Source organism: Liolophura sinensis, chromosome 12 (genome assembly GCF_032854445.1).
Source record: "Liolophura sinensis isolate JHLJ2023 chromosome 12, CUHK_Ljap_v2, whole genome shotgun sequence".
Lineage (NCBI taxonomy): Eukaryota > Metazoa > Mollusca > Polyplacophora > Chitonida > Chitonidae > Liolophura > Liolophura sinensis.
Genome location: NC_088306.1, coordinates 16,971,170 through 16,987,305, shown reverse-complemented (window position 1 = coordinate 16,987,305; position 16,136 = coordinate 16,971,170). Strand labels below are relative to the sequence as shown.

The following is a 16,136-nucleotide window of genomic DNA, read 5'->3' as shown; positions in this document are numbered from 1 at the left end:
AACTCATACTAATTTCCTCTCCGGTCATTCATGGGAAGGTCTGACAACAACCTGCAAGTGGTTGTGGGATTCCAGGTTCTGTTGTATTTCCTCCCACCGCCGTCGTATAAGTAAAATATTCTTGAGTACGGCGTAAAACACCAATCAAATAAATCAAATAAATCAAGAGCACTCGCTGGATATTTCAGCAAAACAGATAAAACTATGAGTCTAAAGCAGTATACAAGGCTTGAACTAATATAACTCCGTTTCCGCGTTATTCCAGCTTAAACGACACATTTATATATACCATAACAGGTGATTACCCTCTATAATACTGATTAATAAATTCATTTATCCTTTTGCTTGTTTGCTATATCTATTTATATGTTGACTTCGGATATTTATGGCTCATTACCACCGCCACCACCCCCACACCACTCACCCTTCTTCCTCCCCCTCGCCTTTCTCTTTGTTTGAACGTATATAGCCTCCGTGGTCTGAGCTAGTTCAACTAAATTCAACGTATTTTTAACAGTTTCTGATATTCAGGCAGGTAGGCCTAAATATCACAAATTGTTGAAAATAGACATCATCGTCTAAATTAATTAAACTAGGTTTGAGCAGCAAACACATTTAATAATTCTGTGTCCTAAGCAGCCTACATGTATTTTTAAGTTGAGATGGCATATTTTGAGAGTGCTTAATTTTAATCATTTCAGTATTATCCGTCAGACAGGGACTTTCAAATTTGCACATGGCATGTGACAGAGAACTACTTCAACCAAGAGTTATCCCCCCATCACTGGTAGAGCAAGTTTAAATTTGTTCGACTATACATGCCTGGACTGATCATCCGGGTACTACAGAACTCACGCTCTCACAAGCCGAAGCGGATCCCAGGAAAATGGCGTCGACTGTAGGTTCTGAAGCTGATACGGGCGCAACCGGCCCACAAAAGCAAACGATAGGCCAAAGGCTTGGAGAGTTTGCTACGTTTGTGTGGAACCCAGAAACATCGGAATGTCTTGGCCGCACCGGTTTGAGTTGGGGTATGTATATTACTTACATTTTTACGAATTCCTCTGCGTACCCTTGCAGGGGTCAACTTGCTATGACCCGAATTTCGACATCGACCAACAAACACAGGGGTGCATTTTGTAATTGCATGACATTTTCCAGCATCTGTTGTGACATTATTCGCTGATATGTGTATATGATGCCTGTGGTTTACATTTTAGACTTGTGTTTATTAGTATACTTAATTACATTTCGCCCTGACCACGGAAAACCTGTTAGGCCTATTTGCATCTCTTTGCATCGAATATTGTAATGATGTAGGTCGCCTGCACCGTTCATTACAGGCCTGGCGTCAGTTCCTGTCCGGTGTATGATTTCCGAATAGTCTCTAACATTATATGATTCTATATTATATGCAGATAACTGTAGTGGGAAAGCTCTAATCGTAAACAAGAAGCCATATCAAAAAGGGTGGTTTTTCATTAGCCAAGATTGAGAGAAGTGAAGATATGATCTGCAGGTGGTATTCATTGGTAAATCTACAGTTACAAGAAATAATCAATGGCTCAATATTGATATTGCAGAAGAGCTTGCTTTGCATTTAATATGCACCAGAAAGACTAAGGGAAACTTGCATGCTAATAAATCAGAACATCCAGTAAAATGGGATAGGCCTTTTCAGAGAAAGCAAGGAAAAACTGATTTCACTCTCTTGCACAAAGTTCTTGGAGTGTTAAATGCATGTAACTACATATATCAAGGAAACCAGGCATTTTGTTTTAATATGGTTGCCATGGTGATTATTTGCATGTGACTATACATGTGCCCTGTTAACTGTCTTACCCTATGTTGTGACTTGCACCACAATATAGCTGAAATGCTGCCAGTGTGGAGTTGAATCCCCAATCTCAATCACTCCTCCAGTTTAATTCTACCAATGGCTCATGTCCCCATATCAATCAAACAGGTCTGGTCACACTGTGTTCAGTATGTATAGGGAAGGCCAAGGTCGAAAACAAAGTTTTTACCAATTTTAAAAATAAAGCATTTATTCGTTAGTTTTACACTCATCTGAATTCTGTGGTGTCCCGGAGCCTGGCACTGCCAATAACTTATTGGAATTATTCAGTGTGGAGAGAATCCATCAAAACGTCTATGGGAGCAATATGAGGGTCTGTGCTAAGGGGTAACTTCAGAGGTTAGAGTTGGCTGGTATTCTCGCCTGGCTCATTGGTCTAGTGATGCACTGATTGTTCAAGGAGTAAAAAATTGTTGAGAATGATGTTAAACCCCAAGCACTCGCACTCACTCCAACCTACCATCTTTTGATTTTGTTTCAAAATCTGCTGTAAAATAATTTGCACATTTTTGTACAATTTGTTGGTTTATCCTCACATAGGATAATAATTCCCATTGGCAGTAGAAATGAAAGTGTACCACTGAACTGCCCATCTATTTTAACCATCTGCATGCTTATTTTGACCATGCCTTTTTTCTGTTTTTTCCACAGCCAAGATTATCCTGTTCTACGTGATCTACTATATCTGTCTGGCTGGCTTCTGGATTGCTATGATAGCCGTGTTCTATCAGACAATTGATTGGGACTACCCCAGGTTATCTGGAGAGGACAGCCTTCTGAGAGATAATCCAGGTATCGTCATGGCAGTGATTCCTTTGTACTACTGTAATTCTTCAACCTTTCTGCATGTTTGCAAGCTTTTTATTCAAGCATATTCTGAGGGCATTATACTGATAAAGTTATACTTTTTGTGAAGCCCTGAGATTGTCAGCTTTAATCTCTGAAAGTGTAGTTTAAATCTCCAAAATCAAATTAAAATGTTGCATAAATCACAATGAAATTAACGCTTTCCTGCTTAAAAAAGTTGAATTAAGGTATTACATGTACTAGTACACAGATCTATAAAAACATCTCCGTCATCTTGAGTCAGAGTTTGAAATACAGGCCTTTTGCGTGTAGTATCTGAGCAGCACAAAACTTCTGTGTTGGCGCTTAGAGGAGTCACACTTGATAACAAATGTTCGAAAGAGCCATACAGGGGATCAGATAGATCATTTTCTCGCGAGTTCATACTTTATATTTCGCCCCTGTGAATACATTATAAAACAAGATTATTTTGGATATCCACAAACATTGATCTCATCTGTTCACTTCAAGGGAAAACAACATAATCTTTCAAGAGTGGATGATATGGCATAAAGTTAATTTAATGTCCAGAGTAAAAATCGGCATAAAGATTTATTTAATGGAGTTGAACTACCTGTCGGATTTTACGAAATTATTGGGAGAGCAGTTGTTGCACTGAATACATGGAAGTAGATTTTATTACTTCCACCAGGATCTCAAAAAACCTGGATTGAAGACTGAAGTTATACTGAACTGTATTATTTGTTTTTCAGGCCTAGGATTTCGCCCCCTTCCTGATGTGAAGACCACACTGATACGCTTCATCAAGGGCAAGCCTTCCACATATAAACCCTACACAGATCATATTGAGGCCTTCCTCAAATGTAAGTTTTACGTATGAGTGGCAGGGCTGTGATATGGTCCCGGTGCTACCCTAATTGTCATGAGGCAGTTACTCCCTCCAGGATGCAGTACTGCTTTTAGCTGATTTTCAAGATTGAGCGTGGTGTTTTGAACTGTTGGCAGGGCCTGCATGGCCGAGGTGGGTTAGCACACCAGCACGGCGCAATGCCCCAGGAGTATCCCACCATTGGAGTCGCTCCAAGTTCATCCAGCTCTTGCTGGCTTCCTCTCTGGCCATATGTGGTCTTGCAGCTACCTGCAGATGGTCTTGAGTTTCCTTTGGACTCTGCCAGTTTTCCTTGCTGTGGTCTTGCAGCTACCTGCAGATGGTCTTGAGTTTCCTTTGGACTCTGCCAGTTTTCCTTTCACCATAATGCTGGCCGCTGTCGTATATAAGTGAAACATTCTTCAGTATGGCGTAAAACAACAATCAAATAAATAAGCAATAATCACGCATCAAAATCCCATCTTGTCGTTCACTAAGTAAGTAGTGGCTGATGAACTTCATATGTCAAGAACATAGGGAATATTCAGAGCAGCAGTTGGATTGCATGGGTATTGACATTTGTCAACCACAGCTGAAAGAGATAGCTACAGGCCTGCTGTTTTGTATCAGACCTGATTCGTAAACCTAACCACTGTTGTAGAACTGAAGTATTCTTGAGTATAGTTGTACACCTGAATGAACTAAAGAATAATGATTTAATCAGGCTCCTGGCATAGTACGGTCAATAACAGATTTCTTGGGTGCCAGTTTCTCACCAACAAGTTGACACACTTTAATTAGTTGTTCAGTGTTGATGGTGGATTTGAGTGTTCTGGTTTCATTTTTGTTTTGTAGTCTATGAAAATGCTGGACAGGTGGGTGAAAACGTCATGGACTGCTCCAGTATCCCTAATTACAGAGAGAAGAAAGACTGGAACAAAGTCTGCAAGTTTGATCTGAGTCGTGACTTGGGACAGGGCAATCCCTGCATCAAACAGGACGACTTTGGGTACGACGACGGTCAGCCATGTGTGCTCATCAAGCTAAACAAGGTAACAACTGTAGGCTTCTTACCCTCGGATTAAAGGCAGTGTAGACAAATGTCTTTATACTGCTTTAATGTTCAATCAGGTTGAAAGGCAGCAGTTGACCTCTAGAACTAAAATGTGATAACTGTTAATGAATAGAGAAGTTATATGAAAGTGAGACAATGTGATGTGTTTTAATACAGCCGAGTGTTAACACCTACATGCAGGTATGTGTTAGGGACCTCCCTCCTTTTAGTTGCATAAATCTGTGGAGAGAGAATTAAATACCATATTTAAAGTTTGGCCTGTAAAAGTGCACTTCTAGATGTGTATTGAAGCCTAAAAATGATACTTTTCAAGTCCACATTTAAGAGTTTTGTACAAGAAATTAATCAAACTTCATGAAAACTCTTAACTATTCCTTATAAGGTGAGTGGATCAGTCAAATCTGCATCTGGCAAAACGTGTCACTTGAAGGTTGACTTTATATGAAATTTCAAATGTCTTGATCAAAAGATCTTCATGAAGATGTCTGGTCTAGCTTGCTGTAACTAAAAACATATATACATGCCCGTAAACAGGCAACAAAAGGAAAATGACAAATTAAAATACAAAACACAACTTACAAATTAACGGTATCAAGATTGACATCAAGCACACAAGTGTACATTAGGTCTTTGTATGTATCATTTGCAGATCTACAATTGGATGCCACAGAAGTATGAGAATGGGTCAATCCCAGGTGAAGTGGGTGGAGGCTACATGGATAATGCTGTCAATATCAGGTGTACTGGAGAGGTAAGAACTTCCAGCAGAATAGGTGTTTTAACACATGTTTATTCAGTGCTAGTCATGTAGGTTCAGAAGTCATTGAAAACTAGATAGTAAAATCATCCTATTTGACATGTTTTGGCCATTTTTTTATATCACGGTGTTTCTTTTGGTATAGTCCTATATGTATCTGCTTAACATGGTGGCCACGTCCGAGGAGCATGTGCCATGGAAGCCTTCATGGCTATGATATATCTATTCTAAAGCTAGTAGGGACATATGGTCGCGGTGTGGAAGGCAGGCCTTTAATTTGGTGTATTTTATTTGCACAAGACTTGTTCTATAATAATGAAAATCGGCCTGGACCTTCGTTGAGTGCGAAATTAATACTGTTGGCATTGAGGCACTAGGCCAATATAAGAAAAGGAGTTCTAGTCTTGCGGGACTAGGGATAGACCCAAGTGCTGGTCAGTTGAATCTTCCTGTGTCATGGAGGTTTTAGCAGGGATTTTCAATTGGACAACAATATTATATCTCATCATTGAGGCAGGCCTGCTAAAACTTGTGATGTGATGTGATGAAAAATATTGGTGAATGCCATGTTCAGCCACAAGGAAAGTAAACTTCCGCCTGTCTGTAATTTAATGTTCTTTGGTGTCTTCTATTTTCAGAACCCATCGGACCAGGAAAATATTGGGAATGTGGCATATTACCCTCCAGAAGGATTCCACTTCAAGTATTTCCCCTTTCTCAACCAGCAAGGATATCGCCAGCCAATCATGTTTGCACAGTTCACGAATGTAACCAATGGCGTTGTCATCATGGTCCGCTGCCGTGCTTTCGCAAAGAACATTGCCTATGATACCAACGAGAGAGCAGGCAGCGTGCATTTTGAGCTTATGGTTGACTAACGTAAAGCCACTAGCTAGTTCTATCTGATTATGTAGTGTTTTATATAGAAATCTCACAAATGTATAAATATGTCGGGTCTCCCTGTGTACAGTTGCATCTTGTCTTCACCACACTCATGCTTTTTTCTCAGTTTGCTGTTTTCAGGCTTGAATTTTGTAGCTGACCTTTGTTTTTTTATATCCCCCATGTTGTGAAAGTGGTATGGTCCTGTTAAGGATTTGTCCATTATTCTGAAAGGGGGTGGTCCAGTAAACTTGTCAGCTGTAACATTCAGGCTTGGTGTACATAGAGATGACCCGACTTATTAAAGCTAAATAGCTGTCTTCAAATTGTCCTACAGTTTGGAGTTGTTGAAAATGCATTTAATATCAGCTTTGAGAATCAGTGTTGAGTACATGTAAACATAGTATGATAGGTTAAGCTATTCAGAGCTGCTCATTGTTATCAGCCTGCCAAAGAACAGTCTTGGATAATCAAGAAAGTCTATTAAAGTTGGGAGCTGCGTTGCTGTCTGTATCTGCTTTCGGTCTTGCTTGTTGTAGCAGGTTTCACTTTGTTATTAAATACTTCTCTATAAATAAAGCTGCTCTATGTATCAGGTCACATTTTATAGAAAATTAAATCGCTTTTTAATGAAGTGTACATTAATATTACTGGAAGAAAGTAAGCGTTTCCAGCTTGACTGATAACTGAGGCAAATGTTCTTGAGGCAAAAAAAAAAAAAAAAAAACATTTTACTGCACATTTCTGTTGTATTGTAAAGCTTTGAAGGACTCCCAGGAATTTTTTTTTTTTTAAAGTTATGCAAAACAAATATGTAATTTTTATTCCTCACCTTTGTCTAGTTTTCATTAGGAATCTGTTTTAAATCCATACATTATTGATGAAGATAAATGATGGCTTTTGTAATACTCAGGATCCTCTGTCATAGTTTTGTTTTGTGCGTGTGTTTTAGCTACCCGATTATGTACATGTCACGAAGGGCGTGGATATCCAGTATTTGTTAGGAATTGGAAGGATCAACACAGACTGGAGTTGAGCAACACGGATTGTGGGATATAGATGTTACTGCTAAACCTGTCTTAAAAGCTGAGGAGAGTTTTACCTGCTTTAAATTTAATGTCCTTTTTATTTTCCTAGTTGATCCGGTGGATTTTAGCTTGTATGCTGGAACATAGCCTAAATCCTGCAGCATTATTAGCCTGTGTGCTGCAAAGTTGTGGGGTAGCTAGGTGGATGGTGAACCAGTTTTACATTGCTTGTTCCAGGCAGGCTGAAGGATATATTTCAAACTAATTGGGTGTGAATTTAAAGTTGTAAATGATTGTAAAGTAGACCAATGGTGTCCTCTTGTTCCCTGTGTGCGTGGTGTTAGAATCCAGTGCCTGAAATGCAACTTTTGAGAATGAAATGTCTGGAACCTAATTTGTATGTACTCATTTCATAATTTAACTGTATTGAATTTTTTTGTAGATAACCATGTTAATATGGAAGTATTGAACCGTCAGTTGAGGGGAACATATATTTAACCATGATGGAATATGTGTAAATTTTGACAAAATAACATTATTTAGGTTCCGTTAGTGTACTTTTTATATGTTTTTGTAATTCTGTTTTCTTTCTAGGTATGTTTTGTGTCTGTTTGCATCATGTGATGAACCATTTGATGTGATTCCCTTATGTTTGTGTCCAACATTCCTCGTATGATGCCCAAATTGTTTTTTTTTTGACAGGACAAAAAAATGCCAAACAGTATGACGCTTAGCATATTAAATTTAAAACGCAAGAACAATGGATTGGATCCTGGAAAAATTGGTCGTCTTTCGTATATTAAAGCAGATGAAAAAAATGAAGTCCTGTAAGTCAATAAACCAAGTTCTCCTTAGTGTATCACAAAGAATAAATTGTGGAAGCCTAGTTTTAGGCGTTATTTACACCTGTTGCCACATAATTTTAGCGCTCAAGCAATGATATGTTTTTGTTCACGTGGGTGTAATATTGACATTTACTGTTTGATCCGTTGAGAAAGTGCAACTTTTTCATGTGGTCTTGCATGCAGATGCGTCATATATCGAGTTTTCAATTTTTTGCCCCAATCAGGTGATCGTTATATAACGTATTATCACATCCAGAGGGCATTTTCGTCTCCATGCAGTTCTGGTGTACCCAGTCTCTCTTATTTTCGCTTCATGCAGTCTTTATTAAGCTCGCACCAGTATTTCATAGAACCACCAAGGTCCTCTCCTCTATGGAAACGGTCAGATCTCGTTAGGAAGTATGCAAACTTAGTCATGTCCATTGTATGTAGGTATAGCTGCAGCCGTGTACCCTAGAACTTCATGTTTACACATATATATATATCCCAGATACTCGCCCGATACGTGTTTAGCTAGGCCTAGTGAACCAGCAGTCGGATAGAACTGGCCTTTCGGACGTGATAATACAAATGTGAAGACGATCCCAGTAGCACCACTGGGCTATTCCCCAGATGTGTCAACTCCGCGGGTTGTGCATGTGGAAAAGCTAGCTCTTGGCCAACATCACACGGGGGGGCGACTGACGTCAAATGTGGACGTTTATCTCCTGCAGTTCAGTACTCCAACCGTTGTGTTTTTTTTTTTTTTTTGTATTCATCACCTATGATTTCAGTTATACGCTGAGGCAGAGTCGAGGACGCGTGGAAATGTATGGGTCAGTTTGTACTCGAACATTTTTCACGTTCTGCCTTGGTATTTTTTTGATGTATTGTTTTTCTACGGCACAGTTTTGCGCACCCACATGTGTATTGTTTGTCCCTGTGGTTGTGTAGGGATGTAAAGAAAACTGGGGAAAAAATATGTAGCGTTGTGTAATATCACTGATTCTTGAAAAATAAAATTTTTAATCGGGATTTTGTTGTTGCGTTTTCCATGACAGATGTGTTTAAAGCCACTCAAGAATTATTCACCTGTAAATACATGTACAATGGCGGCCAGTTTTAGTCTTTGTTATTGACTTGATGCTTCATGAAGGGAGTGCTATAAATTATACCATTACGGCTCTTGGGCTGACGCCAAATGAAGGAAACAGTACAGCAAGTGAAGTAAAACGGGAAAAAAGCTGGCAAATGCGAGGGTATCGATCAAAGGATTGCGTAAATCCGGATGTCATGATCCAAGCAAGTGATGACGATTTGGGTCTTACCCCAATTATATAAGTAAAAGTGCAGTGAACATATTACAGATACAGACGCATGTTCTTGTTGATACACGTATGCAAGCAAAACAGACGAGCCACTTAGTTTCCTCTTAATGCAGCTTATTATACAATAGCTCAATGGAAAGTTTATAGACGATATTGTGATCATTGTCTATGATCCGGCCCTGCATACAATTTCTTTGTCCGAACACAAGGTCCTACAATGATCGAACCAAAGCCTTGTGTAAAGACATATCCAGACAGATATTTCAAACATAGAGGTCTACAGTATTCAGTCAACTTCATCACGAAATTACCAAGATTCGTTCTGATGATACAGAGCTATAGTGCACTTATGCCATCCGTTGCCAGTGCATGTAAATGGGGCGACTCATTTCCTGATCCGGCCGACTCATTTCCTGACCCGGCCGATAAACCACAGCGTAATCATCAATTCAGTGCAGAAGACCGATGTACAGCTGAATCGCATCTGCGATACGACTATTGTTGGACCCCAAACTAGGGGAGGTAAGCTACTCAGCAGACACGCATGGCCTCAGCCCCCCATTAATTGTCATAAGCGACAATGTTAACGTTCAGCGCTGTAACTCAGTCCCAAACATTCCTTGGCCAATAAGCTTTGGTGTATACCTGGCCCAGCCTTTGAGAAACAAGCCATAAAAATCTGGGAGGCGTGCCTAGCAACGCCAAGGGGACGTCACTCGCAGCCTCATCACTACCTCACACCTTGTGTCCTCTCACCCAGAATTTCAAACTTTCATCAATAAAGCTCATACCTCCTCAAAGTTTAGACAGTTTCCAGCATTTTGATACCAAGCATGCACCTGTACACCAAAAATGAACGCCTGGGAGCAAAAAAAGACTTTATACCCTAAAATACACAGAACTACAATAGTTGTAATGGGGGTGTAACGTCGAGTGCAGAATTCGAGAATATATCTGTACCTCATGTGACCGTTATTGTCCAATGAAATATGGAGTATTTTGTCCGATGCGGGATAAGCAGTAAACACCGTACACACGTACAGTATAGCTGCAAAGCCTTTGCAGGTCTATATACGTATGTGAATAATGTCGACCTAATCGCAGAGAACTCGAGCAGACACGACGATGCATATCAGCACAGTGTGATGATAATCTCTATGTACACACAAAGCCTGATCTGTTAGTGTTAACAGAAACCTGTTGTTTGAGTGACGCTATAGAATGTATTCTGTTATCAGAACATGATAATGTGTCATACTCAACATAATATCCTGTTTGTGTAATACAGTTTCCATGTATATCTATAATAGAATATATGAGCTACATTTATTAATAACAGAATAATCTGCTGCAAGGATTAACAGAGTACAGTTACATTTTAGCATAACTCAGACCGGAAAACACATTCTGTTATTATTTGTGTTGAGAGTTGTATACGTTCGTATGTCCTACATAGGTAACAACTTGGTCGGTTAAAGCATCTGTATAAGACGCTTAGCACGCAGCTATAGGCCTTATATATACACTGGGGATCGACATATTTGTCCTGTCACTGTGATATATATAAGAATTGCAGGTATTAAAGCTTTTGTCCATATTTGTAGTTATGTTTTGTTCACTGAGCTTTTGTTATACCAATTCTATAGGTGGAGATTTCATTCATGCAGGTTTTATGTTAATTCGCGTTTTGAGTGACAGGTCCAAACCTGGCCTTTAAGTACTTATAGAGAATACCAGCTTAGCAGAAGAAGACGACCACTTATATACTAAACTATAGTTATACGCCTGGCCCATATAAGTAAGGAGCCCCAGACAGGCATGAATATATGAATGGTTGACAGATTGGACTGTCAGTGTGAGAGAATTCAGATTCATCGCATAATCATATGGATCGGCAGCTGGGGTAGGGGGTGGCGACGTGAGGAGTACAGTGTGGAGAATATGAAAAGGTCCGTGGGCGCGCTAGGGCTGGGGTGCAGTTTTAGCTGGGAGAACTGTACGCATGTGCTCTTCCCAGTTTTCAGACTGTGTGAGCACATGTATATTTGATTAACTGCTTTGCCTGTAGGAAGGGGTGGGTGGGTGGGTGGGTGGGGGAGAATATCGAGAACCGGTGTGTGGCGGGTGCGAGGGTGGGGATGCAGGTTTAGCTGGGGAAACGGTATGCACATGCCTTATGCTCTTCCCAGTCTCGGATTGTGCGAACACCTGACAATATAATTAACTGCATGGCTTACAGGCCCTATACATCCGCATTATATGATTCGACATATATACGCGGCCTATAAATCTACGTCAACTGCAGTTCAGGTCGGCGAACAGGCAACCACATACATGTGATCGTATCAGTTAAACAAATACAGTCCATCTCATATACATGCAGCTTGTGCTACACACTGCCGGTTTGTCACGTGACACGTGTAAGTGACGATCCTGGCTATCAGCCACCGTATTTTAAGTCCGCGAAAACCTGATATTGCCACGCTGACATTGAAATGACCTTCACAGTGTTCAAGTGAAGAGCGGATCTGTATAATCCGCTGAAGTGTGACGACTGACCATGATACGCCACGGTACACTGATCCCACCTTACGCCGTGCGTAACATGCTAAAGCTGGTTCTTATCCACTTCGTAAAACCACCGCTCAAAACACAGCTAAGCCGATGCGTTCTACCTGCGAGTGTCAAAAATATGCAGTTACACTGCCCTTCAGACCTCTGTGTAGTCCAAAGGTCAAGCTAGCCTGAACCACAGGGGCCAAAGGTCAAGCCAGCCTGAACAGGTGAAAGTTGGATGTTGGCCTACATTTGTTCACGTATAAGCCGCCCTTCACTGTAATAGATATATATGTTATAACTTTTGTTGTATATACATACACAAGAAAACAAGGTAGTATTTGTCCCGATGAAGCCTCTCCTAGCTAGCTACAAACTCTCAAAAATTAATCTGTTGGAAAGTCTTTTGTCTGAGTAATGTTAGAATATATTCTTCTGTTGCAGCAGATTATTCTGTTAAATATAACACATACATTCTATTAATTCAACATAAAGATTTTATTAGGCTAACAGAATATTCTGTTGAATAAAATAGAGTATTATGTTACGATAACAAAATACATTCTAGCACTACTTAGACAACAGGCTTTCTGTTAAATTGAACAGATTAACTTTTTGAGTGAAGGTCACCTTGGGATCCTCATGCACGAACTTGCGCCACAAGTGACGGAATTTCCCGATGGCACTGTCCTAGCTCCCGCCATCGGCTCTTCTTAAATCATCACACGTTTTATATCCGGTCCTTAGTTAAACAGACAGTACGTCTTGTCAGCGCAGTCTGTTGTCTGAAAAGCCTCTATGTCTGTTCGGTCATAATGCCCTTATATGTGATTTATTTTCTTTATTTATTTGATCGGTGTTTTACGCCGTACTCAAGAAAGTTTCACTTAAACGACGGCGGCCAGCATTATGGTGGGAGGCAACCGGGCAGAGCGCGGGGGAAACCCACGACCATCCGCAGGTTGCTGGAAGACCATCCCACGTACTGCCCCTTATATGTGATACAGTCTATGTTAATTCGTCTAGTCCTAATTCAAAGAAAAGACAACACTAGATATATGCATCGATGAAGTATCCCACATATAAGTTTAGAAATCATATATTCCTTTTTATTTTCATAATGGCACATAACTGAAGTATCTGATAATATATAAGCAATATCAAGACACATCGAGAAAATCGAAAGCACCGATATGTTCGTTATCATATTCAGATTCTTTATTCACACTTTGGACATTTTAGAGTTTACCTAGTGATTGATACATCATACATATTGCATCGCACGCAATCCATGGTCCTGAAAAAAAATAATGATGCATGCATATTGCATTAAATTCATGATTAATTTGTTTTTCATTTCTCTAACAAGGCTTTTCCCATGATCTTGTGCGAATTCCAGATTAAAAGTTGATTTATAGAGTTAAGAAGCTCACCTGGAAAAATTTCTCTTCTGAAATAGCTCAGGTATTATTACAATGTTGTCTTTTATTAAAATCGCGTTAATGTTTACCACATTGAGGGGCGACGTTGTAGGAATAATTCACAAATGTGTATTTCATTAACTCAAAATATTTTACAGCACAAAACTAAAAAAATCCATGGAATGCACCATAAAATTGGCCTTTGTATGATGCAGAGGTACAGTTTGTTTGCAAGCTATATATAAGACATAAGCAAAGCAACCTTGAGAAAATAGGTCAAGGTCAATCAAAAGTGTTTTCTTCCGTATGGTTAGATGCAACTGTGGCAAAACTGTGATGATAGTTGCTTGAATACGTCAAGGCATAACATGTTTACAACCTTTTCACAAACTATGACCTAGAATGAACCTCAATGACCTTGAAAAGATTTTCCAGGGTCACCAAAAATATATTAGAGTCTTCCCAATTGCTACAGTAATTTTTCAACCTTTTCACACCTTTGCATGGTGTTTATTCAAGCAACTTTATAAGGGCTTAATTCTCTGTAGACTGATAAAAAGTATACTTTTTGTGAAGCCTTGAAATTGGCCAATCAAGCAAAGCAGTTTTGTTTTTAAAATCAAATTAAAAACATGCATAAATTGGCCTGAAAATTGCTCTTTCATACGCGAAAATGTTGAGGAATGAGAGTAAGTGTACGTGTGGTATAAGTTTGTTAAAAGTTGCTATACAAGGATTTTAACGGACGGAAGGACGAGTAGACTGGAGCTGCTAGACCAAACGTACCCTCTTGGGTTTCTGTTCAACAGTACCCTTCATTTCGCTTGTACAGTGTATGTCCATCTGATCAAAAGCTGGTATTGTCGCATACATGCTGGTGGCTGTCATGAAATTAACGAAACCTTTGTCACGTGCACTTAAATATCCATAAGACTACATAGCTGTGATGCATATGTAAGCTATCAGTTTTTCATCCATACTCTGTACCTCCCCTTACATTTGACATCCACTTAAACGTAATGATACATTCTTACATACTCTACACTAATACATAATAGATGTACCTTAATATGGAGTTCTCTCAGGCCGTATGTGGGAAGATCTGTCACCAACCTGCGGATGGTCGTGGGTTTCCTCCGGGCTCTGCCCGGATTCCGCCCACCATAATGCTGGCCGCCGTCGTATAAGTGAAATATTCTTGAGTACGGCGTAAAACATCAATCCATCAAATAAATAATATGGAGTTCATATTAATTTTAACATGATTTTAACATGATTGACTAAGAGTACGTCTAAATGTCAATTTAATGTATTGCGATACCCAAGAACAGCCGTATTGGCCTACAGTTTGAGATGATATGCAGGCTCAGTGAGGTCATATGAGAGGTTTGTTTCTCCAGAACATAATCGTATAAATAGAAAGTTCGGTGGATCGCATTACCCTTTCTTTGTTAAGCATCAGTCCAGTGATATGAGTGCTGTAAATCTCACCTACTAACACACTGCCCTACTTTGCCTTTCTTCTGGCAGAGGACAGTGTTCCAAACCGGTCAAAACGAGTGTATATATAAATATATGCCCTGTGAGGAAGGGTCAGATTAAAACATCATATTTTAAAGGCTTCCTTTACAACTAGCTGATAAGCCATTGTCCCATAAAAACAACAGTCTGTACCAGTTTATAGCATTACGTATAAACGACATGCATATTTCTGTTTGCATGTGTACATATGCATGGGAAAGCAAACCTTTTGTAGCAAGGTTAGCAGTCTTCAAATTTCTCATGTCTTGAAGTGCAGCTGATCCAGACATATGACGTAACCGTGACGTCACCACCGGCAAACAACGTGTCTGTATCCTTGATGTCTACACAGTCTGCACGTCAGAGTGACGTCAGACCACTACCTAACTAGGGCTTATTGGCACATACAAGGTTTTAGTCTGAAGTATTGGTATATTGATCGTTATAGGCTGCCCACTGGGAATATGGTTTGCGTGGAATCAGGTTGGAGGTGATGCCAATTTAACAAACTGTCAAGGATGTTTTCATCATTGGTATTTAACCACATTATGCTGTACGGTACATCCTCCCATGAAAGAGATTTAAATATTTATTTTCAAGGTTGTTCAGAAACGCTATGCGTGGATCTTTTCACTTATACAACGGTGGTCAGTTTATGGCTGGAAAAAAACCCGTGTGCTCAGGGTAAAACACCGACATTTGGCTAGTTATTGACGAATTCCTTCACGTATAAGACGTATACAGATCTTCAAAGACAAAGACAAATGGTCTTTGAAGCGAGTGTTATACTGCGCAAACGGCCATATATATGCTAGCAACGTCGACCGCTTTATTCATGTTCATCATGGCCCCACGGTGAGAGCGGGGCAATAAGATTCAAATAAATACAGATTGACTGATTAACTTGTTTTTAATGAGCGAATATTTCGCTTAAATACCACAGTGGTTGGTCCCATGGGTCGAGGAAACTAGAGTCCAGTAGGGGTAAATCCACCGCTTTTTGTCAAATGTATAATGAACTTTTTAACATATATATTATATGACGGGACGGGATTTCAACCGCAGGGATGGGTCGACGTGTATGCAATGTACGCTTGATCTAGGTGTCGAAAAACACATTCATATAACAATCGTCAACAATGCAATGAATGTTCCTGGTCAACAGGCTAATTTACAAAACAGTGCACAAGCAGTGCATGTAAGGTGTATAA

At 39.8% G+C, this 16,136-nt stretch overlaps 1 protein-coding gene across 1 annotated transcript; it reads left to right on the top strand.

Annotated features, from left to right (window-relative positions):
- Positions 1–856: 856 nt before the first annotated feature.
- Positions 857–8,666, top strand: LOC135479229 (sodium/potassium-transporting ATPase subunit beta-like). The gene is made up of 6 exons (XM_064759030.1): positions 857–1,031; positions 2,510–2,650; positions 3,418–3,528; positions 4,389–4,585; positions 5,258–5,359; positions 6,004–8,666. Exons 1-6 carry the CDS (start codon positions 887–889, stop codon positions 6,241–6,243), a joined length of 936 nt encoding a protein of 311 aa, XP_064615100.1. The 5' UTR covers positions 857–886; the 3' UTR covers positions 6,244–8,666.
- Positions 8,667–16,136: the final 7,470 nt, after the last annotated feature.

Coding starts and splice junctions, on each gene's coding strand:
- LOC135479229 (XM_064759030.1), top strand. CDS start 887: ATGGCGTCGACTGTAGGTTCTGAAGCTGATACGGGCGCAACCGGCCCA. Junction 1,032..2,509: donor CCGCACCGGTTTGAGTTGGG/GTATGTATATTA, acceptor TTTTTTCCACAG/CCAAGATTATCCTGTTCTAC. Junction 3,529..4,388: donor TATTGAGGCCTTCCTCAAAT/GTAAGTTTTACG, acceptor TTTGTTTTGTAG/TCTATGAAAATGCTGGACAG.